The 25,787-nt window shown below is 37.4% G+C and overlaps 1 protein-coding gene across 7 annotated transcripts; it reads left to right on the top strand.

Annotated features, from left to right (window-relative positions):
• The first annotated feature begins 1,902 nt into the window (after positions 1-1,902).
• Positions 1,903-25,787, top strand: LOC578057 (nibrin). 7 transcript variants are annotated; one of them, XM_030975622.1, is made up of 18 exons: positions 1,903-2,027; positions 2,880-2,930; positions 3,960-4,042; positions 4,723-4,874; positions 5,336-5,443; positions 5,538-5,589; positions 6,549-6,652; positions 7,029-7,146; positions 7,927-8,126; positions 8,715-8,806; positions 9,449-9,620; positions 10,120-10,253; positions 11,647-12,419; positions 13,217-13,339; positions 13,667-13,843; positions 14,985-15,098; positions 15,785-15,878; positions 23,097-25,787. In XM_030975622.1, exons 1-17 carry the CDS (start codon positions 1,994-1,996, stop codon positions 15,875-15,877), a joined length of 2,580 nt encoding a protein of 859 aa, XP_030831482.1. In that variant the 5' UTR covers positions 1,903-1,993; the 3' UTR covers position 15,878; positions 23,097-25,787. The 7 variants fall into 7 exon arrangements, with proteins under 7 accessions (XP_030831482.1, XP_030831481.1, XP_030831484.1 ...); XM_030975621.1 differs by lacking the exon at positions 5,538-5,589 and having other exon boundaries at positions 5,336-5,495; XM_030975624.1 differs by lacking the exons at positions 1,903-2,027; positions 2,880-2,930; positions 3,960-4,042; ... (1 more) ...; positions 5,336-5,443; positions 5,538-5,589 and adding an exon at positions 5,715-5,777.

Genomic DNA, 25,787 nt, shown 5'->3' with positions numbered 1-25,787 from the left:
AAAAAACGTCTAAAATTCTTGCTTTTCTTACTAGTCAAATTACAAATGGAAAGTGTGACATTTTCACTGAAACATATATGATAGAAGTGATGATAGTGATAAAGATGCAATATGCGATATCAGTATTGCTGAGGATGAGATATGCGATTATAGTGGTGATAGTGATGAGGATGATGACGGTGAGATATTTATGGATCTAGTGATGATAATGATGATTCTAGGATTCTAGTGATGATGATAATGAGGATAATGAAGGTGAGATGTATATGATTCTAGTGATGATAATGATGATGATGATGATGATGATGACGGTGAGATTTATATATTTCTAGTGATGATGATAATGGGGATAATGAAGGTGAGATATACATGAGTCTAGTGATGATAATGATGACGGTGAGATATATATGATTATAGTGATGATAGTGATGAGGATGATGACAGTGAGATATATATGATTCTAGTGATGATGATAATGAGGATGATGACGGTGAGATATATATGAAACAGAGGCGGCGGAGAAACTTCCAAAGTGCGAGGGGGGGCGGGAGGGCACCAACAAAAAATGGTCACTTTCTGGAAAAAAGGGCACCTTCAAAGGGAAATCTCAAAGCGAAAGTAATGGTCAAGGTCGTCAAATTACTTAACTGCTATAGGGTAATAGTTACAGATAAACAGACAATAATAATTTTGAATAAAAAAAATATTGGGGAAAATTATATTTTGAAGATAGGCAACGATAAAAGCCTGAATTAACATAATTACGTTTGAGTTGAAGGGGTTACTACGCAGGAATATATATTTTACAAAATAGAATCGACTTTAAAAAGCAGTTACACAATGCCATTATTAAAATATAACGTATACTAAATTTTGAATGTGTCAATTAGAATGATTCTGATTAGAAAGGAAAAGGGGCACGTATCATCAAAAAGGGTAAGATAAGAGGTGAAAAGGGGCACTTATCGCATCTGAAAAACAGAGGCACTAATAATAAAGGGAAAGTTAAAAAGTTATCAGTTTAAAAAGGGGTAGTAATTAAAAGGGGAAGGGGCACTTGTTAAAGCAAAAGGGGCACCTCTTAGATTTGAATAGGACAATTATCAGAGTTGAAGGGGGCGCTTATCAACAGTGAAAAGGGGCGCTTCTCGTACCTGTAAAGGGGCATTTGCTAGAGATTAAAAAGGGTTCATGTGACAATGGAAAATGGACACTTATTGCAAAGGAAAAAGGGGTACGTATCAAATTAAAAAGGGGCACTATCAGAGGTGGAAAGGGGCCAAGGGGCATTTTTGAAAATTAATAGGGGTACCGTACTTTTCCTATGTATTTTTTTCTTATTAAATTAAATCAAATGTAGCTAATTACAGAAAAATATATTTGTTATAAGATTAAGAATAGATCCATGCATAGATTTTTGCAAATTAATGGAATGTGCTAGAAGCTAGCTGTTATATATGTTGTTCTGTCTTTTTTCTTTGTTTTTTATCCATAATTTCGGTTTCTACTCATGATGATATATTTGAAATACATGTGTTTTCATTTTAATTTGAATATAAAAAAAAACACTTAAAAAAAAAAATTGTTGAAGGAAATGGGTGCATGACAAAATAAAAGGGGCACTTATCAAAGGTGGAAAGGGAAAGGGGCACTTATACAAATTAATAGGGGCACTTTTCAAATTAAAAGGAGCATTTTTCCTATGTAAAAATTAGGGGCATTTCTTACAATTAAAGTGCCCCCTGCCCCCCCCCCCCCCCCCCCGGACCGCCGCTTCTGGATTGACAACATGAGTGCGGAGCTGGACTAGAAGACCACAAATTTATCTGACAAAAAAGAAAGAAAGATCCAGACCCCCTTGACCACCCCTTCCCCCTCAATCGGATCCTATCCTCTGAATCGAGAAGGCTACACGGACTGCATGCATTAACAACAACAACATGCAACAGGCGGGGAATTTTGACTTTCGAGTCAACAACACGCACCGTTTACAATGTGGTCCATTGAAAGCATCCACGAAGGAACAGGTAAAGTAGATATATCTAGATCTATAACATTAAAAAAAAGTCAACCAGTCCGTAATTATTTGTCACATCTATCAATTGTTAGCTGCTTTTAAGCTCGAATTCATCCATGATTTCATAAACTTAGCGACTCATTTTATGTCTTCGGTCCCACGTATCGAAATACGTGTCATACTTTTAATTAAGGAAACAAATTGGAAGAAGAAGAAGAGGAGGAGGAAGGAAGGAGAAGGAGAAGAAGAAGAAGAAGAAGAAGAATAAGAAGAGGCAAAAAAAGGAGAAAAATGAAGAAGAAGAAGAAGAAGAGGAGGAGGAGGAAGAGAAGAAGAAGAAGAAGGAGAATTAGGAGGAGGAGGTGCTTAATTTAATTGTCTAAACTTAAAGATATTTTCTCCCTGACCTTGTCCTTGGTTGTGGTTGGCAAATTCGCCAATTTCATTCTGTATCCAGCAATTTAAGCACAAAGTGTAGAGCAGGGGCACATCAAGCATTCAAGGTTTTTGTATGTTAAAAAAAAAAGGGGGGGTGCATGACATTCCTACAAATTTGTTGATAAGTGATGCGAATAAAAGATCATCACCTTAAAAGGGGGATGGGCGCAAATACGGACTTGTGTACTAAAGGCTTATCACTTGGGTTTCAAAAGAGAAGGGGCACGGACTGGTTGTGCCCCCTAAATTGATCCGCCACTGTTATAGAGGTGTAGATCTAGTAAAACAACGAGTCTGCTGATCCTCCTGATCTTCATGTAGTTATTCTCATTGTCAGGTAAATTATGTATCTATCAGTTGTATAGATCTAGGTCTAGTTTTCCACACTTTTCTGTAACATCTGTATTTTTTTCTTCTTCTTTAGAGAGCAGCTACCCCTTCTTGGTTGGAGTGGAGTACATAGTTGGTCGTAAAGGTAGGTAGAGACTTCAGATTCCGTCACATTATTTAGGGAGCTTAGAAACCTCTGATTAAGATATCAAGATATCTAAAATACTTTTTAATGAAGTCCATTTCAAGTTGGAAGCTCTCAGTGATACATGTAGAGGTGTTGTGATCTAGTTGATATGTCGTTGGAACTGTGGTTTGCGGTTTGAGCCCCCAGCCCTCGTGCCCTTTGGCAAGATACTAATCTACATTTGCCACTCTCCACCCACATTCTAAATGGGTACTGGTAGGAAGGAATTACATTAAAGCTTTGAGCACCAAAAATGGTAGCCTAGCAGAAATGGGGTAATACAAGAGCCCCTAGAGCAACTTGCATATTGAATATGTGTACTATGAAATTATGAAATTATCATTATTATTATTACTAGAAGTAATTTACCTAATTTTATTGTGATGTCTCTAGAGCTTGCTATTACCATCTTTTATTCAGTTCTGTGCTTTCTATTCTCAATTTACACACTGTCACATGTTAATTGCTTGAATGTTAAAGGGGCACGTTCCCGCCAGTGTAGTTATCGCTGCTCTAGTCATCGCCATCTTGGTTCCGAAGATCGACTTCTTATTTGCATACAGCTGTCAATCAAAGTACGCGCGTCCTGGCCTGCCTTTGCCAAGCCAGCTGATCGCTGCCGATTTTGACATCACGAAAGTGGGCGGAAACAGCAGCCGAATCTTAGAGCCGAACTGCGATTGGTATTAGTTCGGCACATGTATGCGATAATCGGCATTGTGCGGGCATTCGGAACATGCCATCTGCGTAAGAGCCGTATTCTGTTGGTGTCAATAGGCAGCTAGCACCGTCCGCCAGCGGGTACGTATTTTGAACGCCCTCTGGAATACGGGGAACATGCCCCTTTAAACAGTACTTACCTAATCTCTTGTTCTCTTTTAATTTTATGTATGTAGGTATGTGATGCTCTTGATCATGTTTGCAGCAGAGAATAAAATTGCAGCAGACACTTTTTTTTAAAGGAGTTATTTTTCCTTCATTTTGTAGATTGCCCCATTTTGATAGCAGGCGATACGTCAATCAGCCGCAAGCATGCCTCCTTTAAAGTCAAACACCCAGAAAGTAATCTTGTAAGTATATTAAACAAGGAGACCCTAAATAAACTGTGTTTAGCAAAAAACAGATTGTCTAAATTGCTTTTTAAATCTATTATGCAGTAAGTAAGGATCCTTATGATTTGGTTTGTTTTAATCCTAATAAAGGTCTTGCAATTTACGACTTTGATACTCTCTTTCAAAAACAATATCAAAACATTAAGAGAAATTTTAAAAAAATTGTCATTTGTCGTTTCATACCTACTTCAAAGGGTTTTATGAACATAAATTTACACTAAAAGTATAGTTGTACTTTATATTTGGTCTTATCCAAGCTATAGGAGGGCTTGCCAGGTAACAATCGTCTGAAATGATATGATGTACTTTTCTTACTTTTCTTACTATATCATCTTTGAGTTGTTTTTTCTTTTCTTTTAAGGCTGATGTGATAAAAAATTAAATGTAAACAGTACTTAGATGAATTCAATCATTCAATTGTAAAATCTCAGATGATGTTGATATAACGTGAACAAATAGCCTGAATTTGGCCCTGTATCAAGAGATATCTGTAATTGGTTCTAGATACCTTGATGAATTCTATTCCAACTAACACATTTAGCATATTTATATCAACAAAATTGAATGTAGATTGCAGTAATAAAGCGGCCATCAAATTGAAACACACTCCTGTACTGTTCTGTTTTTCTTACTGTCAGAATCGCCCAAATGTACCTTCAATCCTGATTTTAAAAGAGTCTTCAAAGTACGGGACATCCTGCAATGGAGCCAAACTAGAGACTGGAAGCGAGACTAGCCTTCACGATGGAGACGTCATTTTATTTGGATCATTTAATTCAAATAAATGGAGGTATGAAATTGGATATTTGAACATATCTACAATTCATATCAAACCTAATGTATAATTAACAATTTTACAGAAAATGTGTCCCATGGGATCCAAAATGTATTTTTTTTTTCTTTGTGAAAATTAACTGAGGGAGGGTGATTTTTCTCAGTCCTCTACCAAATGCTCTCCAAATATTCATACTTTTTAAAACTCTCCAAATATTGATACTTTTGAAAACTGTATTTGGATCATTTAATTCAAATAAATGGAGGTATGAAATAGGATGTTTGAACATATCTACAATTCATATCAAACCTAATGTATAATTAACAATTTTACAGAAAATATGGTACATGGGAACTAAAATGCATTTTTTAAATGTGAAAATTCACTGATGGAGGGTGATTTTTCCCAGTCCTTTACAGAATGCACTCCAAATATTACATCTATTTTCTATGTTATTCTTTTTTTTGCATGTCTAGGGTATGTTTCAACCCTCTTGTGGTAGCTGCCTCTGCCCTGCCTGCAGATGAGAAGAAAGCCCTGAAGCAGACGGTCCACAAGATCGGTGGCCATGTGGTCTCTGAATGGTGTCCACAGTGTACCTATCTAGTCATGTCACAGCTTAATGTTACTATCAAGGTGAGTCAGGAAGAAGCTCACAGTTCATGTGGTCTCTGAGTGGTGTCCACAGTGTACCCATCTAGTCATGTCACAGCTTAATGTTACTATCAAGGTGAGTCAGGAAGAAGCTCACAGTTCATGTGGTCTCTGAATGGTGTCCACAGTGTATCCATCTAGTCATGCCACAACTTAATGTTACAATCAAGGTGAGTTCGATAAAAGCCCACAGTTCATGTGGTCTCTGAGTGGTGTCCACAGTGTACCCATCTAGTCATGTCACAGTTCAATGTTACTATCAAGGTGAGATAGTTAGTAGCTCACAGTTCATGTGGTCTCTGAGTGGTGTCCACAGTGTACCCATCTAGTCATGTCACAGTTCAATGTTACTATCAAGGTGAGTTAGGTAGAAGCTCACAGTTCATCTGGTCTCTGAGTGGTGTCCACCGTGTACCCATCTAGTCATGTCACAGCCTAATGTTACCATCAAGGTGAGTTAGGAAGAAGCTCACAGATCATGTGGTCTTTGAGTGGTGTCCACAGTGTACCCATCCAGTCATGTCACAGCTTGATGTGACTATCAAGGTGAGTTAGGTAGAAGCTCACAGTTCAGGTGGTCTCTGAATGGTGTCCACAATGTACCTATCTAGTCATGTCACAGCCTAATGTTACTATCAAGGTGAGATAGAAAGAAGTTCACAGTTTTGTGGTCTTTGAATGGTGTCCAGTGTACCCATCTAGTCATGTCACAGCTTAATGTTACTATGTTACTATCAAGGTGAGTTAGGTAGAAGCACACAGTTTATGTGGTCTCTGAATGGTGTCCAGTGTACCCATCTAGTCATGTCACAGCTAAATGTTACTATAAAGGTGAGATAGAAAGAAATTCACAGTTTTGTGGTCTTTGAATGGTGTCCACCATGTACCCATCTAGTTATGTCACATCTTAATGTTACCTTCTTTCTCTCCTCTCTGTCTCTCTCTTTCTCTCTGTCTCTGTCTTTCTCTCTTTCTCTCTCTTTCTCTCTCTTTGCTTCTCTCTGATGCTGTTTGTCTATCCTCTATTCCTTGCAGGTGATTAGCGCACTTGTTGCATGCCGACCCATTGTTACTCCAGACTTCTTTAAGAAAACGTTGGAGGCTGTAAAGGTAAAAGCCTCTCTGCCTGCTCCAGGCAAGTAAGTACACATGAACCCTGTTTTAACAAGAGGCTGTAAGTTGAAATCTCTGTCTTGTAAAACATAGATTATAGAGTATACTAAGTTCTATTAGTGCATGCAGCCCTCTTCTTTTTTACTCCTACATAATTTTATCATTTGTAAAATGGATGTAATACTTGAATATGCTGTGAATTGTCTTATTATGTCATTGAAGCATCAGAAATTTACAAATAGGTACAAAATAACTTTGCAAATTTGACAACCAGTGGTGGACTATAAATTCATTTTTTTAAGCACTCAACCTATAATATATCACACTCTCTACAGCATGGATGTTGGTATTGTAGACAGAAAATTATTTTAAAAAGGAAAATATTTCATATATTTTCTGTAGTTACCTTCCAACTTTGGCCGAGGCAGCTATCAACAAAAATGAGGTGTCCTTCAGTCCAGATGACAGAAGAAAGGAGATTTTTAAAGACAGGACTTTCTTCTTCCTTACTGAGAAACAGGTTGGTATTCTCTCACATGATATGATTGTTCAATCTTGCAGAATTGACAAGGAATTTAGAATGTCTGTAGAAAAGTAAGTTTGTAAGAGGCTGATGCGATGTTCGAGGGATTTTATTTTGTTCTGTTTGGTTGTCGTGGTATAGTGGTTCATTCACTTAACTACAAAACATTAGGTCGGAGGTTGAAATCCCAGCCCGGCACTACAGTTCTTTGGTATTACATTATTGACATTTGTCACTCTTCACGTTGATTATTCTAATTTCCAGCATTGATGATCAAGATGGCTATCACAGGCATTTTTCTTTCCAACTTTTGATAACGTTCATAGTTCTCCTATACAGTAGAAACAAAGTCTGATCAGTTAATCTGTAGTAAATCCTTTGTCTATTGCATAGCTATAGAGCATCAAGATGGCAGTCATGATTGTTTTCATTTCTATTGCCATGTAAAATCTGGGTTTTTTTCTTCTCACAAAGATACTAAGTTGAACTTAACAGTTATGGAAAGCCGTTAGCATCTTTGAAAATATTTTGTAAAAGTTATTTTACAAGGCATGAAATGTTGATTCAAATCATTCACATTTTCTATTATCAAGAAGATTTCATGTTTTTGATGTGGAATTTATGAAAAGTATAAAATACTTGAATTTTTGCTTTTGAATACAATCTTTTTTAAGGCTACAAATTGCTCTCCATATGTTAAATCCAACTTGGAGTTAAGTTTGACGTAGGGTTTTTGTGAAACACCCCCTGATGTTCTTTTGTTGCTCACCTCTGCAGCACAAGCGTCTTCACGTTCCAATTGCTGTGGCCGGAGGTCGTTCAGTGCTCTTAGACGAGGATAGCGACGTCCCGTCCCTCTCTGACCGGTTAATCTCTTCTACATCCTGCGTGCTGTACACGGAGCATCAAGACTCTACTCAGCAGATGAGCCAGATGGGACAGACTGTTGTGTCGCAGGTGCTCCGGCTGCTTAAGAAGTGAGTTTGGAATAATAATAATAATAATACTCCGTTTTTATATAGCGCTTATTAGAATCACTAAACGCTTCCAAACTTGGAGACTATTACCCCAGCTTTAGCTGTGCTGCCATTGCGGCGCTCTAGCATTTCAAAGAATTAATTCCTGCCATGTCATATGGCCACTATGAAAATAATCTATGATTACTTCATCATCATCATGTAATGAAATGTTGGTGATAATACTTTAATGTTGTGATACTCTTATGTGCATAGTCTCCAGACAAGAAAGTATTGCATTTTCTGAGTCATGTTTTGTGTATGCCTTAAAGTAGACCCTATAGTTTTTACTCAGTGCAAAATTTGATAGCAAATTTTCATTTTAAAAGACATTGAAAGCTATTGTTTACAGAGATTTTGTTATGTTAGTTATTAGTACAGAATTGAGCTGTGTTACACCATGTATTTTACAGGCACACTAGAAAGGAATCTTGGGTTTTCTGCCGAGTTACTTGATGCGTTATTTGTGTAGAGATTCATTTGGAAAGCCAAATTTGTAATTGGTTATAAATGATACATGATTATTGTGATCACCATGTTTCTATACAGGCACAATGTACGTCCTATACCAGAGTCTGAGCTTGGACTGGCTGTCATCTACATCTCGACAGCTCTGCATTGTAATCCTAAAGTTGCTCAAGGTAAGACTTAAAGGTGACAAGAAGGGAGATGTGAGTTGTTCTAGCGGTAATGTCTGTGGTATGGTCAGCTCTCTGTCTTCGCCCCTACAAAACTGACTCCACAGACCTCGACTGAGTCACGTCTTTCGAATTGTGATGTTAAAGGTCTGATTGAAACCCATCTGTAAAAAAACTTTAAAAAACATTACATGTACACATGATGATGATGATGAAGTGATGATGGTGATGATGATATGATGATGATGGTGGTGGTGGTGATGATTATGATGACGATGATGGTGATGATGATGATGACTAGATCTTCCCAGTGCAGTCCCCTCACAGTTTTTGCCGACCCAGATTGTGCTAGTCTCAGACACCTAGTCTACTTCAAAAAAAAATCTATGGCATAGGTGGGAAGCTGGACAGGAGGACAGTTATGTTGCCATAACTCTTTAGTTACATAAAACTTACCGCTGATGGTAACTTTGCCATCAATATTAACTACCATGGGAACATCCCTCAACAGCCAATCAAATCAAGGTTTCGATGGAAGTAACTATTAATGGCAAAGTAACCATTTCTTGTAAGTTATATGCAACAAGGCCCATATGCGCCCATGTGTTTCATTAAATTGCTGTTAAAATTTGTATTTCTGTACAGCCGGTCTAGACCTTCTCAGTGCAGTCCCATCACAGTCTTTGGCAACGCAGAATGTGCTAGCCTCGGACACCGAGTCTCTCTCACAAAAGATACATGGTGTAGGTGGGAAGCTGGACAGGAAGGCCACAGCCACAGCCAAAAAGGAGACTGCACCCACACCTAATCTACCAAAGTAAGCATAATTTTCTCCCGTGCGAAAGCTACGATGACCGAATGCGATGAAGATACAATTAAGATTAAATGCATTAGTGTATTATATCCTAGAAATGTATGTGAGAATCAAATGTTCAAGTGAATTTCTGTCTCTCAAGACTTTGAGCTTTAAGGGGTATTTATTTATCCATTTTGTTACCAATAGTCAAGCCCTTTGTTCTCATTGTAAGAATGATTTGTGTTCTGCATGACCAGGTACCCCATTTATTAATTGTTTGTACTTTGTGTGTAATTGGAAGGCGTCAAGCTTGTGCTTATCTTGGAACTACAGTACTGTTTGAAAAGAAGAGTATTTCTTCCCTGTATTTTTATGTAAAATGATTTACTATGTATACATTCACAGCTGATTCAGACCTGAATGAATGAAAGGAAACCAATGACAGAAAATGCTATTTGATCATTTTGATATCCTTGTAAAGTCCTCTGTTCCAATGCCATATTTTTAATGTACTTTACAGACAAAATCTCACATCAACTCCAAAGGTTTCCAAGGTCTCAGAGACCATCATAGCAACTCCTTCAAGGACAGCCAATCAGACAGCATCTTCCAGGCCTCTGGATGGCTCTCCCGAGTTCTCATTACAAGAGAAAGGTGAGAGACCCTGAGAGGAATTTTAGAAGATTTTTGGGGGGGTTTTGGGGTTTTGCTTTTTGGGTCGACACAGTGCAAGGTGAAGGGGCATAATTGATTGAGACTGAAAAAAAACACCAAAAAACTCTCTTCCCTTTAAATTAGGAACGTAGGTTAACTTCAAATAGTAGATCCTATTCTTTATTCTTTACTATGTTATTCATGTTGAGACACAGAGATAGTCAAAAACATCTAAAAAGTAGCATTTTTAGGACTCAAAATATCCTGTACCTGTCTATAAGACGCACCCCCAAGTTTCGAGATTTCCGACGGAAAAAAGGTGCTCCTTATACACAGAGATTTACTGTATTCATCAACTTCATGTGCGCTGTGATAGAATCGCACGGCATTGCATTGCTGTATTGACACATGGCATAGGTTTTACAGATCAATACCTCTTTTACTTTGGTGAGGAAATACTAATGCCATAACGAGAATTTGATGATGATTGTGAGGTATGTATTTCTGCACTTGGAAGATCAGAAGAATATTGGTAACTGAATAAATCAGATACATGTTGTTTCATCAGAAAATAGTTTGGGTTTCAACTTGCTGTAAAAGGTTTTCTCATTCATGTATCGCTAATTTTTTTTAGATGCTGCTTGTAAGTATCGGCTTGAATGGTGATGTAGATATACAGTAGGCTTGCGGTTGCAACATGTGATAGAGGGGGAGGATTGGGAGTGCTGAAAAGGACTCTCGGTAATCTTTCTTTCTTAAGTGTGTGTAGTCCTTACTTGTTGATTGTAGAGATAATCCCGATGGCAGCTATCATACAGCTAAACTGGGAAAAGGACTGTTTCTACTTTTGAAAAAGACTGATGGTTATCTTTCTTAGCTGATAGTAATCCTAAGGAGAACTATAGCGCCGGTTGGAGAGGATGGGTGGTAGGAGTGGCTCAACGTTTCGAACAGGTTGACTATCCGTTGACTGTCCTCCAACTGCCGCTTCTCCTTAGAACTACATGTATAAGCTAAGAAAGATAATCAACAGTCTTTTTCAAAAGTAGAAACAGTCCTTTTAAGGACTACACACACTCCAGAAAGAAACATTACCGAGAGTCCTTTTCAGCACTCCCAATCCTCCCCCTCTCACATGGTGCATTAGCTAATTAAGTTAATGAGAAAGTGTCCCCTTTTTATGGTAATAGAGGCGTTTCTTGGAGAAAATGCAATGCTTGCCATAAATCCATTTTGAATTTAAAGAAAAATGTCAAGCTATTACAACAGACAGTACTAGATTCAACATTAATATTTTAGAAAGTTCTTAACCATCTACGGTATTGTGAGTGAAAGAGGAGTTTTATTTCTTTATTTTTTTTTGTTTGGTTTCTTTGGTATCAAATTTTCATAGCCCCCATCAAGATGGAAACAGGGAGAGGTGATGACAAGGAAGAGCAGGTAGAGACCAGCACTAGACCTGAAGTCAAGAAGAAGGATGAGAAGGAGGATGAAGGGATAGGCGAAAAGGAGAATACGAGAGAGGAGAAGCAGGTGGTCAGAGTCAAGAAAGAGGCTCTAAGCCAGCCAAATGGAAGAGGAGATGCTGATGGTGTGGATGGACATGGTCAGAAACCAGCCTCTGCGGAAGTCTCAGAGAGCCTGGAGGTCATATCTGAACAACCGTCCAGAATTGAAACTCTGGGCAATAAGGAAGCTGGCTCCAAGCCTAAGCAGAGGCAGCAAGGCACTCTGGACGCATTCAGAAAACCGCTGGAGAAAAGTGAGAAACCTGATGGAAAGATGAAGGGAAGGGCAGGGATGGAGGAAGAGAGTAGACGGGTGGAAGACGTGAATCGAGTGAAAGAAGAACCAATGGATGAAGGAGAGACGGATTTTGAGCGCATCGTAGAACGAGATGATGACGATGAGGAGGCGGAGGAGGTGGAAGATGACCCATTTCATTATGAAAGAAAGAAACCCAAGAAGACACCAGAAGCTGGGCGGACTGAGGAAAGGATGGAATCAAAGGCTGAGCAGAAGGTTGATGGTGGAAAGAGGAGCAGCAAGAGGACGGCTGATTGGAGTGATGAGAATGATGGAGAGAGCAGCAGAGCCCAGACAAGCAGAGAGAACGATGGAGGTGGTATGTGGAAGAAGAAAGCCAGGATTGATGTCTTTTCACAGGTTTGTGTCTTTTTTGTTCTTCGCCAGAACCTTGTACATGTACTTCATAGCTAGGCCTATTCATATTGATCTACAGATCTTTATATTTTTCTAATTCTTTATTTTCCCCAACAATTACGCTTGCTTATATATATATTTTATCACCTGACGAAGTGTTGCAGCGGCGCACGAAACGTTGTGATCTTTAGATCCTTTGTTGACCATACATTGCGAGACAAACGAATATCACTAGTGATATTATTTTTGAAATTACCTTGTTGGTTGAAAGTTTGTGATTTTACAACTCTCCCACGACTGCTACCCGAACTACTTCATGTATAATTACTCCAGTTGCTCTCACAATTACCTTGTTGAATGTAAATCATCAATTACTCTTTCAGAGCTAATTTAAGCCATATTGTATATTTTACATTCATGGTCAGTGATCGTTTCCATTGCAACAAATTGACATGAAATATTTCATATGAGCTCAGCTTTTTATTTGCTGAGGCTCATTATAGAAGTTAAGGCCTGGGCCCAGTCTTACAAAGACTTACGATTTAAATAAATCGCAAGTCCTCCAATCAATCGCAAGTTTGCAGTCTCCTATCTCTTATGTACGTAGTTACGTTTGATATCAATCGCAAATAATCAACTCTTTGTAAGAAGGGGCCCTGGACATATTGTCTTCAATCAACATGTATTTTTTGTTGCTGACCAGTGCCACTTTTTTCAACTGTACTTTCTATCCTGTGATGTTGTTTTCTCTCTCTCTCTCTCTCTCTCTCTCTCTCTCTCTCTCTCTCTCTCTCTCTTAGGAGGAGGAAGCTGCAGCAGAGTCATCTCAGTCCCAAGAAGACGAGCCGGACTCTAGGAGTGCCTTCTCAGAGGATGCAATGAACCTACCCAGAGGGTTCATCTCTGCCCGTATTCCAATAGAGGTAAAGAGCTAGTCCCCAGGTGCAGATTCAACTTTTTTAACTTAAACATGATTCCATGGAGCCTTGAGCCTAAACATGTCACTCCTTGGCTCACACCAACTTCTCTGTTATCTCCATTGTGATCAATCTCTCTGGAATAGTCCTGGTTTTCCACCTTTACATGGCGTATTTTAATTAGGTAATGACATTTTTTTTTCTTTCATGCATACACTGCATTTTTTGTTATTTTTGAATTTGGTCCTGATCACCGAATTCCTTGGGCTAAAACAGGAACATTGATCACATAATATTTATATAAACCTAGTTTATGATTATTTTCAATAACAGGACCAAGTTAGTGTGAAAATAGAAAAGGACTACATGCAGGAAGAGGGTCTGCCTAGCAAGCTGATTAAAGTGACGAATGCTGCCCTCGTCATCCGCAAAAAAAGGAACCCGCCACGCAGAGCTGTACAGGAGTTGGGCAGTGGTCGGCAAGTGAAGAATTTCAAGAAGTTCAGAAAGGTACATGTTTGTTTTTTGCTCATTTGTATTCATCATTCTATAGTACACAAATGATATCTGTCAATTTATCAGTTTTATGATGATGGTTAAAAGGATGATTACAATTGCAGTGATATTTTAACACTGGCTATGATTAGGGTTTCATATTACCAAATTTTGTTCCATATTTGATGTTGATGGTACTGTAAGAATCATAGTGGTTACAGTTTTAAAAAGAATGATGGTGATGACATACATGCCAACTGTTCAGATTAAAGAGGAACATTCCTCTTTTTGGGAGAAGATAATTATCATTTTAATGCAGGTGTTCCTCTTCCTGTACAAATTTGTCTGTAGTATTGAATAGGAGAGTTAGGATTGTTCCTCTTTTTTTTGAAAATAGCATAATTTGTACAGATTTCTGATTTTCAAATGTTGGCATGTATGTGATGATGAAGGAGGATTATGAAAATGATAAGGATGACAAAAATTTAAACAATTATCATGTCTTCCTTAATGATGAATGTGGTGGTTGAAGTGGTCATGATCAAAGAAAGATCATGAGGAGAACGATGGTGGGATGATGCAGACGTGACAAATGATGGTAACGATATTTTTATGATGATTGTGACGGTAATGATGACAGTGGTGGTGATGGCGATGATAATAGCAAGGACTTTGATAATGCAGATGGAAACTTGATATGCCCATGATGATGTGAGTACTTCATACATGAATAAAATACACTGATGTATTATTATCATTACCATTGTTATTAACTTATTATGGAAAATTGAATGATGAAAACAATCGCTTCTGTGTTGTGTAAGTTTGCTTTCTGTGAAGTTTAAAGGTACTGGGTAATACAAAGTTTTAGTATGGGGTCATGAATCAGGCCTGATAATTACCCGATTTAAATCAGTTTCCTGATTTTTAAAAATTGTTTTCCCCATTTTTTCCAGATTTTTTTTTTCCTTCCAGATTTTACCCCTATTTTATCCCTATTTCCCCCTTTTTTATCCCAATTTTCTTACTCAAAAGGGGGGAATGTTCTTAGATGCCATTTTTTCCTTTTTTTTTTTTTACACACAAGGGGACGGTGGTTACTATCACCCCTGTATTATCCATGAGTGAATGTCCCTTCTATGATTCTACCTAACAGGCTGGATATGCTGGTCAGTCTGCCATACCACGCATCATAGGTGGCAATGATCTCTTTACGCACTACAACAATCCCAGCAAAGACATTGAGGATATGTTCAATGAAGAAGTCAGGGTAATTATGATTTCTTCTTCTTCTCTTCGGTGATATTCATACTATCAACAACAACAAAATGTCAAAAGTCTAATACTAAGATTTTCTTGTTAAGTACAGTTAAAATGAAGCAATATGTATAAAAAAAAAAAAATTATGATAATATTACCTGTTTATAGCTCAATAATAAGTTTACTGCTTCAATATTGTTTGATATTTTGTTTCTTCATCTAAGAACGATAATAAACAAAAATATATCAAGGTAATGTTACACAGTATTGAGAGGCACCCATTGGCATATTGCATAAATATTGCATCGGATTGCATCAACAACTAATTGAAATCTACAAGTTATCAATGCATAGGCTACATTTTCCTATGAATCAATAAATAATTTTGGTTTCTTTGCTTATGTTGTCCCAGTCTTTATCTTTTACCATATTCAAAGTTTATTCTAGGCTGTGAGGAAGGAGAAAAGGCAAGAAGAGATCTTCATAACATTTTGCATTTTGTATGCCTTCCCAATCACTTTCTGAGTTTTTTTCTTTCCGTGTTCAAGTGTTATTCTGTACTGCAAGGAAGGAGAAAAAGCAAGAAGAGAGTTCAGAGACAGTCATTTTGTATGTCTTTCCAATTCCAAGCACTATCTTTTTTCATATTCATATATTTCATATTCCTACATATTTCACATTCACATTCTATTCTAGGCCGAGAAAAAGAAGGATAAGCAAGAAGTGATAGCCGAAAAGCTGTTTGCCTTTGAACCGAGGAGGGGACCAGCCTCAAAACGGAAGAGATGAGGTTTGTTTATTTTTCATGATATTCATCCAAGTTATTTTCAGATCACAGCATAAAACATGCAGCCAATAATGAAAAGCTCAAACATCTTTTGAGAATATTATACAGCCAGAAACTTGCAAGTTGTTAACGACAGTCATTTTCAAAGGAACACTTTTACGATTTGCAAAAATTCAGTGCTGCAATTGAGTTACTTTTCAGTATAATTCTTGTTCTAATCTTGACCACTCGCAAAACTATTAAAAAAAATTAGCAAAGTTTCTGTTTTGTTTGTAGTATTTATGTGAACATGTATACATTTGCAAAGTTTTCATTCTTATTATCTTTTTCTTTATGAAGTTGTGGTTTGATTTGAGGGTAGCCTGAAAGCACTGTGTCAAGTGAAAACAATGGCTGCCTGAACCCCTAGAAGAAATGCAGGGAATATCATGTACATGTATATTGACCTTTAAAAAAAAGATGTTGCCTTTGGTTGTTTAACAAGGACTCCTCAGTAGCATTTTGTCACAAGAGGTCTAGATTGCATTTTAAACTATTTATGAATGGGCTTTCTGCTTAATTTTTTTTTTTTTTTTAAGGGGGGGGGGGGGGGGGGGAAGAGGATCTAGATTTAAAAATGCTGGATTTAGCTCATGCTGCAATGATAACATAGACCTTTAGGTCAGTCAGGAACCCCATGACTTTTACAAGCTGATCGCCTGTCTGATTATCAAGATATCTATGATTGTGTGTGTACAAGAAGCTTGCTTGTGCAGAGCTTTGTGAGAATGGATATTCAATCATTTCAATTGTTGATAAATACATGTACACATATATATGGATATTGTCTGTGAGCATTTAACATGCATTGTAAGTGTTGTGTAGGCCTGGTGACTTGTACAATTTATGTATTGCATTTTATGACAGAACATAGTATTATAGAAAGCCTGGGATAAGCCCTCTTAAAGGATGTATGATGATTTTTATACTGCATAACTAAATATTTGCAGCACTTGCTAAAACATCAGTTTTGCTTTCCCAAATAAAAAATAAAGAATAATAATAATAATACTGAAGTGCTGTGCTTGTATCTGTGAGTAAGTATTAGTGTTGATCTTTTGCACTTTTCATATCAACAGTTTGCTCTAGATTGCTTGATATTTGGGATGAACACCATCCTATCCACACCATTTCTGGCGTTATTGCTGAAAGGGTTATTGGGCATGCTTCGTGAGTTCGACAAAATGTCTCTGAGCTTTTTGAATGCTTTGAGGGAGGAGGCATAGAGCATAGCGATTCCACTTTTTTTTTTTCTTTGAAATCTTTATCGATCAACAAAAGTTGTATTGCTACAGTGATTCCTTCTAATGGTATTTACTGTGTTTTATATTCTTTTTGGAATGCGACATAATAAACTAAATCTATTGACAGAATGAAAAGAAAAAGAAAAAAAATAATATGTCTAGGTTACCCAGGGTAGGTAGCCTCATCAGTACATGTATTAATACTGTTCTCCCTGAGGGCCCTGCAATCATAGGATTACTCCAGCTTTAGCCCACCTACCATGATGAGACACTCAAGCATTCAATGAATTTCTTCCTACCCTGTAAACCATTTACTACACGAGGGTGGAGAGTGTCAAAAGTAGATTGATATGGCTCAGTGGTAGAGCAGTGGTCTCGTAAACGAGAGGTCCTGGGTTAAAAAACAAGTCATTGCGCTTATGTCCTTGATGTAAGGCATTAATCCTCATTAAAGTTGTGAAATTTTGGGGGATCAAGAGTGAGAATAAAGGAGTCGATGTAAACCAGGGGCGTGTCATTGTTGAGTCTTGCTGTAATGTGTATTGGCTCTCTGGAGTGCCATGGTGTTCAAGCGCTCACTCACTTTTGAAGTGTTTTAAGATTCTCTTTGGAATGCGACTTATCTAACCCTACTGTAACAACTCCCTGCATGGCTAAACCAAAGAGATATCTCTTTGGTGAAACCAAATTTAGTACCATACCATATGTATTATGTTTTGAGTGTAAAAGATGAGTAGAAGGCAGGAGTATTGTATAATAGAGACCAAAAAGGAGATACTTTGAAAATGTTCTTGAATAAAATGCCATTCCTAATGTTTATGCATCAATGCACTGTCATTGTTGCCTTAATACCTTGCTATATTTTGATGGTCAATTGATCCCCTTCATTGATCCCTTTCATTAGGATAAGGTTCAAATCAATAGATTTATTTTTATTTACTGACTCTAAGGTCCTACAGAAGAAGAAGAAGAAGATAACCCTTATCTCGCAATGTAGCCTGTTCCACAGTGATATAGCATGGGTCCACCCTGACATATTGAGGGATAGCTGGAGCGATTAAGGGGGGGGGGGGATGACCATTAGTTACCCAGAAATCAAAACACAGTCAAACCTGTCTATAGCGACCGCCTAAGGGAAACACAAAAAGTGGTCTTTGTAGCTAGACAGGTTCCTTTAGCACATGTTTCAATGAGAAACTATTTTCAAGGGAAAATTTGGTCTCTGTAGACAGGTGGTCTTTGTAGACAGATGGTCACTAAGGCAGGTTTGACTGTACAAGGCTACTGATTAGAGGAAGGGTACATGGTTTGGTCCAGGCATCTTCTCATCTTTTCCCCTTCTCTTCCCTTTTTTTTTCACCACTGGATACGTGAGGTACATATCCCACCCACCCCCCCCCCCCCCCCACCACAGGTGTGTCATATCATTTCACAATCAACTTTAGTCTCTTCTTCACACATTTCAGACCAAATTATAAGGACTAATCCTTTTGTGTCATACAGAACATTCAGATGTGATATTGCCCATGACTATGCATCATATGTATATTCATTGTTGATAAAGAATTATACCGTTGTGATTGTACATGTAATGATATGAGCCAGATAATCCTGAATCAATGCTTACCGTTATGGTGATGAGAAGATTAGCTCATGCTGTTCAGGACACCATTTATATATATATTCTGTTTATGCCATTTCAAATGTATTCATTTACACCAAATTGCATGTTATTTTATTCAATGTATTGTACAATTTCATTTTCAAACAAAGATTGAACTGAACAGACACTGATGATGTTTCATAAAACATGGGCGTTTCATTTGCTTTGTGAGCATTCATTAAAGAAATAACATTACAAAATTACAGATGGCATATTATATCATATTCTAAAAATATCTCTTCCTGCTTTGTCAAACTTTGCAGTTGAAAGCCCTTTTCACAATGTGAGAGACAGAGATGGCTGTTTTCATTTTATATGAAGTTATAGTTGTCCATATGTTGATCCCCACAGATGTAATGAGATTTTTACATTTATACAATTGATTAATGACATCTGTATTTCTTTAATGTTATTTCTTTCATGAATGCAAGGGAAAAAACATCTGAGCACAACCATTGTTTGTGGTACATTTACCACACACCCATATATTATGTTCATTCCATTCTTTTTTAGCATTTGACATTGGCAGAAATGGGTAGCTCTGGATATGGTACATATTTTGGAGACATGAATTAAATTTTTTTTTACATGTATTCACCAAGATAGAAATGACTGAAAATCACTAAAAAGGGTGTTGATGAGATTGATGTTACCCAGGGAAAGCCACCACAACAAAAAGATTCATGAAATTGTTTGAAATGGAATCTTATATTTTATCTTAAATATCTTAAAGGGATCCTGTTGACAGAAAGAATTATGTAATTTCTCTGATCATGACTGGGGGAGGGGGGGGGGGGAATCAAACCTGTGACCTTTACATCTTCAGTCACTGTACTTCTTTGTTTTGTGCTTATCTGTGTATTATCTGTGTATTATCTTTCCAATGACATTTTCACGATTGACCATATGACAAGGCAAGATCTAATCACACTCAATGCTTCTCCCGTTATCGTTGACCACAAACATGGTCTCTGTGTATTTTCCTGGAGCAAACATCAAATAGCAAGGATAGGCTGGCTGTTATCAGAGTAATCTTACTGATTAAGAGCCAGTCCGATTAAGTGCTTATATATCTGCTGACTGATAGGTCTACGGAAGATGGAGAGAAATAGGTGTGTTGCATGAAAAAAACATGCTGAACAATGCATGATTGAAGACATCAAGGGCCACTGCGTAGCTTTATAGAACCCAATTATGTCTGGATTTTACTCAAAATGAAAACAGAATTAGATGTGGAAATTACGAAACGGATTTTTAAAAAAGTTGTAGGGTGTTGTTAGATTTGATAATCAGAAAAAAAGACCTACCGTAATCAGCTGTGAGACATTGTAGCCTCACAAGGGTCGCATGATTGGCTATGGATGGGTAGCTGATTCAGCTTTTTCTCTTACAAGAAGATTTCAAGTACTATTCAAAATCAGTATTGATATTCAGAAGATGGACTTCATTCAGATCCACTGGGTTTTTATTGGCGTGTATCAATCAGATATGATTATTTACGTCTGGGGACTGACCTTTGACGTCACCGTCTGAAAGACGACGGTGACTCAGTTTCGAATCGGGATCGCTTGAGCCAGTTTGTAGGCAAAGACTGAGAGCTGACCAAGTGGACATTCTAAAGTCCCACATTATATATTATTTCAAAATGGAAGAAAATAAATAAAATTCTGTAAAGAAAAAAAAATTCCACTGATTCCATGACCTTGACTAGTTTGCAGGCACAGACCCTTATCAGTTTTGTGCATAACAGAGTGTCTGAACTTTGAGACTATGCAGACTGCACTCCATAGGCTTTGTACTTGAGCTGCTCGGCCAGAGAATTACAGAGCTAGGCTCGGCTCAATTAAGGCTTTAGTGGATTTATGTTATGTTATGTATCATATAAATAATACACTGCAGTGAGGGCATTAGTAAGAATTACCCACACAAGGTACCTTTGGAACAGTCTTACACGCCCGAGGTGATAGCTGAGGGTGTTTGGACTGTTTTGAAGGGACCGAGTGTGGGTATTTTTACTAATGCCCGGACATAATGATGTGTATTATTTTTTTAATAGTATTTTATGTTTTATTTGATTTATAAAATGATGTTTTATGAAAGGATTTTACTAATGATCAGTCATTAGCATTTGATAATGACTGGTCATTATCAAAATTATGTGTAAGGCAAAATAAATACCTGGTCACGTGTACGCTCTCAACCAATCATTTGATTAGGATCCAGGTCATCATCTTATAATACCTTTAAAGGTAAGGACCAGTATTGGAAACGCCCAATTTCAAAAAATTGAATGGAAGCTCTTTATTACCAATCATGTGAAAGAATATGTTTTGACTAATACATGATGATAAAAATTTTGCCGGGAAACCGCCTACTAATTGATATATTTGGTAAATTAGTTTATCTATTGGACTGTGAGAGATAAACGCACTTGTCGTGCACGTGTGCGTAGTCCTATATACATCTTTCTGTGTACAGCGCTTGTAACTTTACGAAGACTGGGCCAAATTTCTTATCATTTTGATGATTCCAGAACCTTGCAGTATACACCAATACTTTTATGCTAGATGATCAACCTTTTCTGATCGATTCCACAACGTTTCTTTCACAATGCAATCGCATGACAATAACTGGTCTTTATCTTTAATAAAGACTTGCCACACATACCAGTAACAGTTGAATACAATTTAAATGCTAACTTTATTGGAGGAGCTTGTGCCTTTGAATGTTTTTTTTAAACGGATATATGGCGCCATACAAATGCTGTGAATCATCATCATCATCATCAAGTACAACGTAAATCCGCCAAAGCACTTTTAGAGTTATCCGTGAAAAATGATTAATATTCTGAGATAAGATTGAGAAAGAGAATGTTTCATATTCAATGAATCCTTAAAATACATGAATGTACATTATTTACAATAATGCACGAAGATGAAAGAAGTGCCCTCTCTTCATCTTGTTTGTCCTAAAAGAAAACATAAAGTAAATGAAATTGACTGCAGTACAGTTGTTGCCAATTGAAGCAGTTGTTGTCAGAGCATATGTCGTACAACCATCACTAATCGTTTATTATAATCAGAAATGTTTCTCTGGCACCCCACCCCCTCTCTCTCCCTCTCTTACTTTTATTTAATCCTTCTCTCATGCTCTCTCCCTCCCCCCTAAACTCCCTATCTCTTCTCACTCCTTCTCTATCTCTTAGACCCCTGTTACACATACGTCTGAAAGTGGACTGAGGCCGGCCCCGGAGGCGGCTCGCCGTATGTGTAACATTAACTTTTTTAGAAAAGCCGGACTGAGGCCAGTTGGACTCAGTCCACCTCTGGATGTGGTTTGAGGCTGGCCCGAGTCCGGACTCAGTCCCGCAATCAGTATGTGTAACACCAATGTGGACTCGGGGCCGGCTTATAAGCGGAAATGACATGACCTGTCATCTATATCAACATAATACATCAGGCCGAGGCGCGCTTTGCCACCTTCTCTTATGCTATTCTTTGTTTCTTCCTTCTATCACCTTCTCTTATGTTATTCTTTGTTTTTATCCTTCTATCACTTTCTCTTTCTGTCTTTTCTTATGTTATTCTTTATTTCTTCCTTTTATAACCTTCTCTCATGTTATTCTTTGTTTTTATCATTCTATCACTTTTTGTCTTTCCTTATGTTATTCTTTGTTTTTATCATTCTATCATTTTCTCTTTCTGTCTTTTCTTATGTTATTCTTTGTTTATCATTCTATCACTTTCTCTTTCTGTCTTTCTTTAGTGCGCCCCAACGTCAAAAAGGCGACGTGAGGCGGGCCCATGTGTAGACACAAAACAAACAGGGGTTTGATGATCTCGAGGCGGCTTTAAATTGCCGGTGTGAGGCCGCCTCCGGGGCCGGCTTTTAAAGCCGACGCATGTGTAACAGGGGTCTTATCTCTCTCTTTCCCTCACTCTCACACCCTCCCTCACTTTCCCTCCCTTCACTTCACTCCCTATCTATATTATCTCCCCCCTCCTCTCTCTCTCTCTCTCTCTCTCTCTTTCTATCTGTCTCATTATCTCACCTCCCGCTCTCTCTCCCTCCCTCCCTCCACTCCTCCTGTCTCTCCCCTATCTCCTTCTCTCCTCTTCCTATTTCTCTCCTTATCTCTATCTCTCTCTCTCTCTCTCTCTCTCTCTCCCCCTCTAGTAATCCTCTTTCGCCCTATATTGTGTTGACATTTTTCAGTTGCCATGAGGAATGTAATTTAGAGTGTATTCATCTTTTCTTTTTTTCTCTTTGTTTCAGGCCCCTCTGAACACCCACGATGTCATTAGAGCCTACGAACGTCTCTTTTGTTGTGGCATGAAAGACAAGCTCATGCAAATACACAGAAGAACTATTTGAGATGCAGCAGTGCAAACAGATCTTTGCCTTGTGAAGCACGGACACATGTTTGTCCAGCAACATATGTTGCCTTTGATTTTGTTTTAATGTAATGTGGGTTTCTGCAGAGTCAAATAATTTCAAATTGTCAAAGAGTTTGATATATAATTGTTATTTCGAGTCAGCTGAAGTATGTACCGTGTACATATTACCAGAGGTAATTGAAGATGTTCCTTACTTTCTTGTAAGAATGGTTGTTTCTGTAGAATTTAAGAATGCAGCAGTGAAATAAAACTATTGAGTATTATACCGCAAGCGTGTATGTTGTTGAAACCCTCAGCAAAACTCAGAAAATAGAGTACCATTGAACGTTGATCCTCTATTAAATATGTTTATTCAGATATTTAATTTGGATTATCAGAAATGCTTCATATTTTCAAATCATGTCTTTTCATGGAATTTGTTGTCTTCTGCTTATTCTAAGACTTTTAGTTGTACCTGTTCTTTGTGTAAATATGTGTAGAATAGCTTTCTAGAAAAAGAAATACTATTGTGAAATTGAAATTATGATCTTGCCATACACATTTTGTTTCTTGTCAAACCGACCTGTCAGTGTTAAAAAATAGTTCATAATCAATAGTTTTAGACAGTGATGTTTGATCAGAGCTAGAAAATTTTAAACCCCTTTCTGGTTCGCAGCCAGCTTAAATACATGTTTGGCTGAGTGCTTTTTCTCCCTCTCAAAAAACAGTGTTGAATTAGTGAGTTTGGAACTATCAAGACTCGCACTGTCGGGTGAACTTTGCCTATCTAAACAAAAATGATTGAATGAGAGAATGGCATGTTTTTGCTGAGTTCTAGCCTTGAAAGTTCTATAATTAATTCACTATTCTATTGTATTAATCTACATGTATTTTTTTATTTTTTTTATATTTCTGTTTGATAGGGAATAGGCTTGAATGGCTGACCTTGTGTGATAATTCTATATTAAGAAAAAATGTCACAAGTACTTCAAAGTATATGAAAACATTGGGGTAGATGATTTAGTGTTGAGCCCACTGACCCATATATTATGCAAGTAGACCAATATTTCATGTAAGTACTAAAAGACTGTCGCTTCTTTGCAGGAGAAATTGTGTAAAATAGATGAAGTAAAAGAAAATTGATGCATTATGAAAATGGATTATTGAAATAGTTACGATTGATATGGGAATGAAATGTGGTCTTGTTTATCTTTTTATGTAGATTATTGCAAAAAGTCATTTAATATTAAGTCATCCATTTAAAAGAAAATGGCAGGGGAAGATCTCATTTGGCATTTTCAACAACCCCGAAACAAAGAAAAGCAAGGAGGAAAAACAAATGTTAATTTTGGTCTGTCAAGATATTTGCTTTGTAGGACCATTATTGCCTTCAGGTTTTCTGTTACAGTGTATTTCATTTATTCAATATTCTTTATTCCAAGGGGATGGCGGGCCTCTACAAACAGTCCTCTTATTAGTGTCTGTATGCGACCCTGATTAGCATAACTATGAAACTTTGATGTTTGATCGTTAGTTACAGTTGACCCTCATATTTGCTCTCACCTGTTCTTACCAGTTCTGTCTCATTTTTGCTTTTGCTCCTTGACAGTACCAGTTGCACCTTTCTATTTCTAACTCTCTTTCTCCCTGATGGATGTAATTAAATTATCACTGGCCACTCTCGGCCTTCATATTTTGTTAATTCATGAAGGGCAATTGGCTTAAGTTGATTAAAACCCTTTTCCATCCAAACCTTCATAATTATGCTTTGTCATTCATCAAGGAAATTTGGATTAATGTGATTACAAGTTTTAATAAAAGATGTCACATTGTTTTCTTTCATTAAAGAGTAAAAACAGTCAACATACTGTCATATTTGAAGGGAAATTGCATGTTTTATCAAGTAGACTTACAGGTAAAATGACATGTGTGTACATGTATTTCAATGTGCGTAGTATCATGTAGAGCTATTTCACAGACATTATATTCTTATCTTGCAATGTTTATGTTTGTAATCGACATAGGAGAAATTACATGAAGCAGGTTTGATAGGAAAGTTGCTGGACCTTTATTTCGCTTTATATTTGTGCTCATTATTAATTTGCCTTAATACATGTATATGTCAAAAAAGAAGTACTACCCTTTTCTGTCTGTTTGTATTTATGTTTAGTCTCTCTGTGTGTTCAGATCTCTACTCTTTTATTTTCTCTCTCTCTCTCTCTCTCTCTCTCTCTCTCTCTCTCTCTCTCTCTCTCCCTCTCTCTCTCTCTCCTCCCATCCCTCCCTCTGTTTGCTACCCTTTTTTTCTCAATCCTTGTTGGCCTACTGTCAACACTAACTTGTACATTTCACAATGATGTCTTCCATTTTGTATGATGAAGTATAACGTTTCATAGCAAATAAAGCTATGAAAAATTGCAAAAACAATTTTAAACTTTGATTTGCCAAAATACATTGTATGTTTAAATGTACATGTAGTTGAATAGACCAGTTGTGTTTAAAATGCAAAATAAAGCTGGCGCCTGTGCTCTATTAAAATTTAAAAAAAATAAAATTAGGTCAGACTTGTGTCTGTCACCTTCATCCTCTA

This window comes from Strongylocentrotus purpuratus, unplaced genomic scaffold, assembly GCF_000002235.5.
Source record: "Strongylocentrotus purpuratus isolate Spur 01 unplaced genomic scaffold, Spur_5.0 spur5_scaffold_8, whole genome shotgun sequence".
NCBI lineage: Eukaryota > Metazoa > Echinodermata > Echinoidea > Camarodonta > Strongylocentrotidae > Strongylocentrotus > Strongylocentrotus purpuratus.
This window is presented reverse-complemented; position numbering and strand designations above follow the sequence as displayed.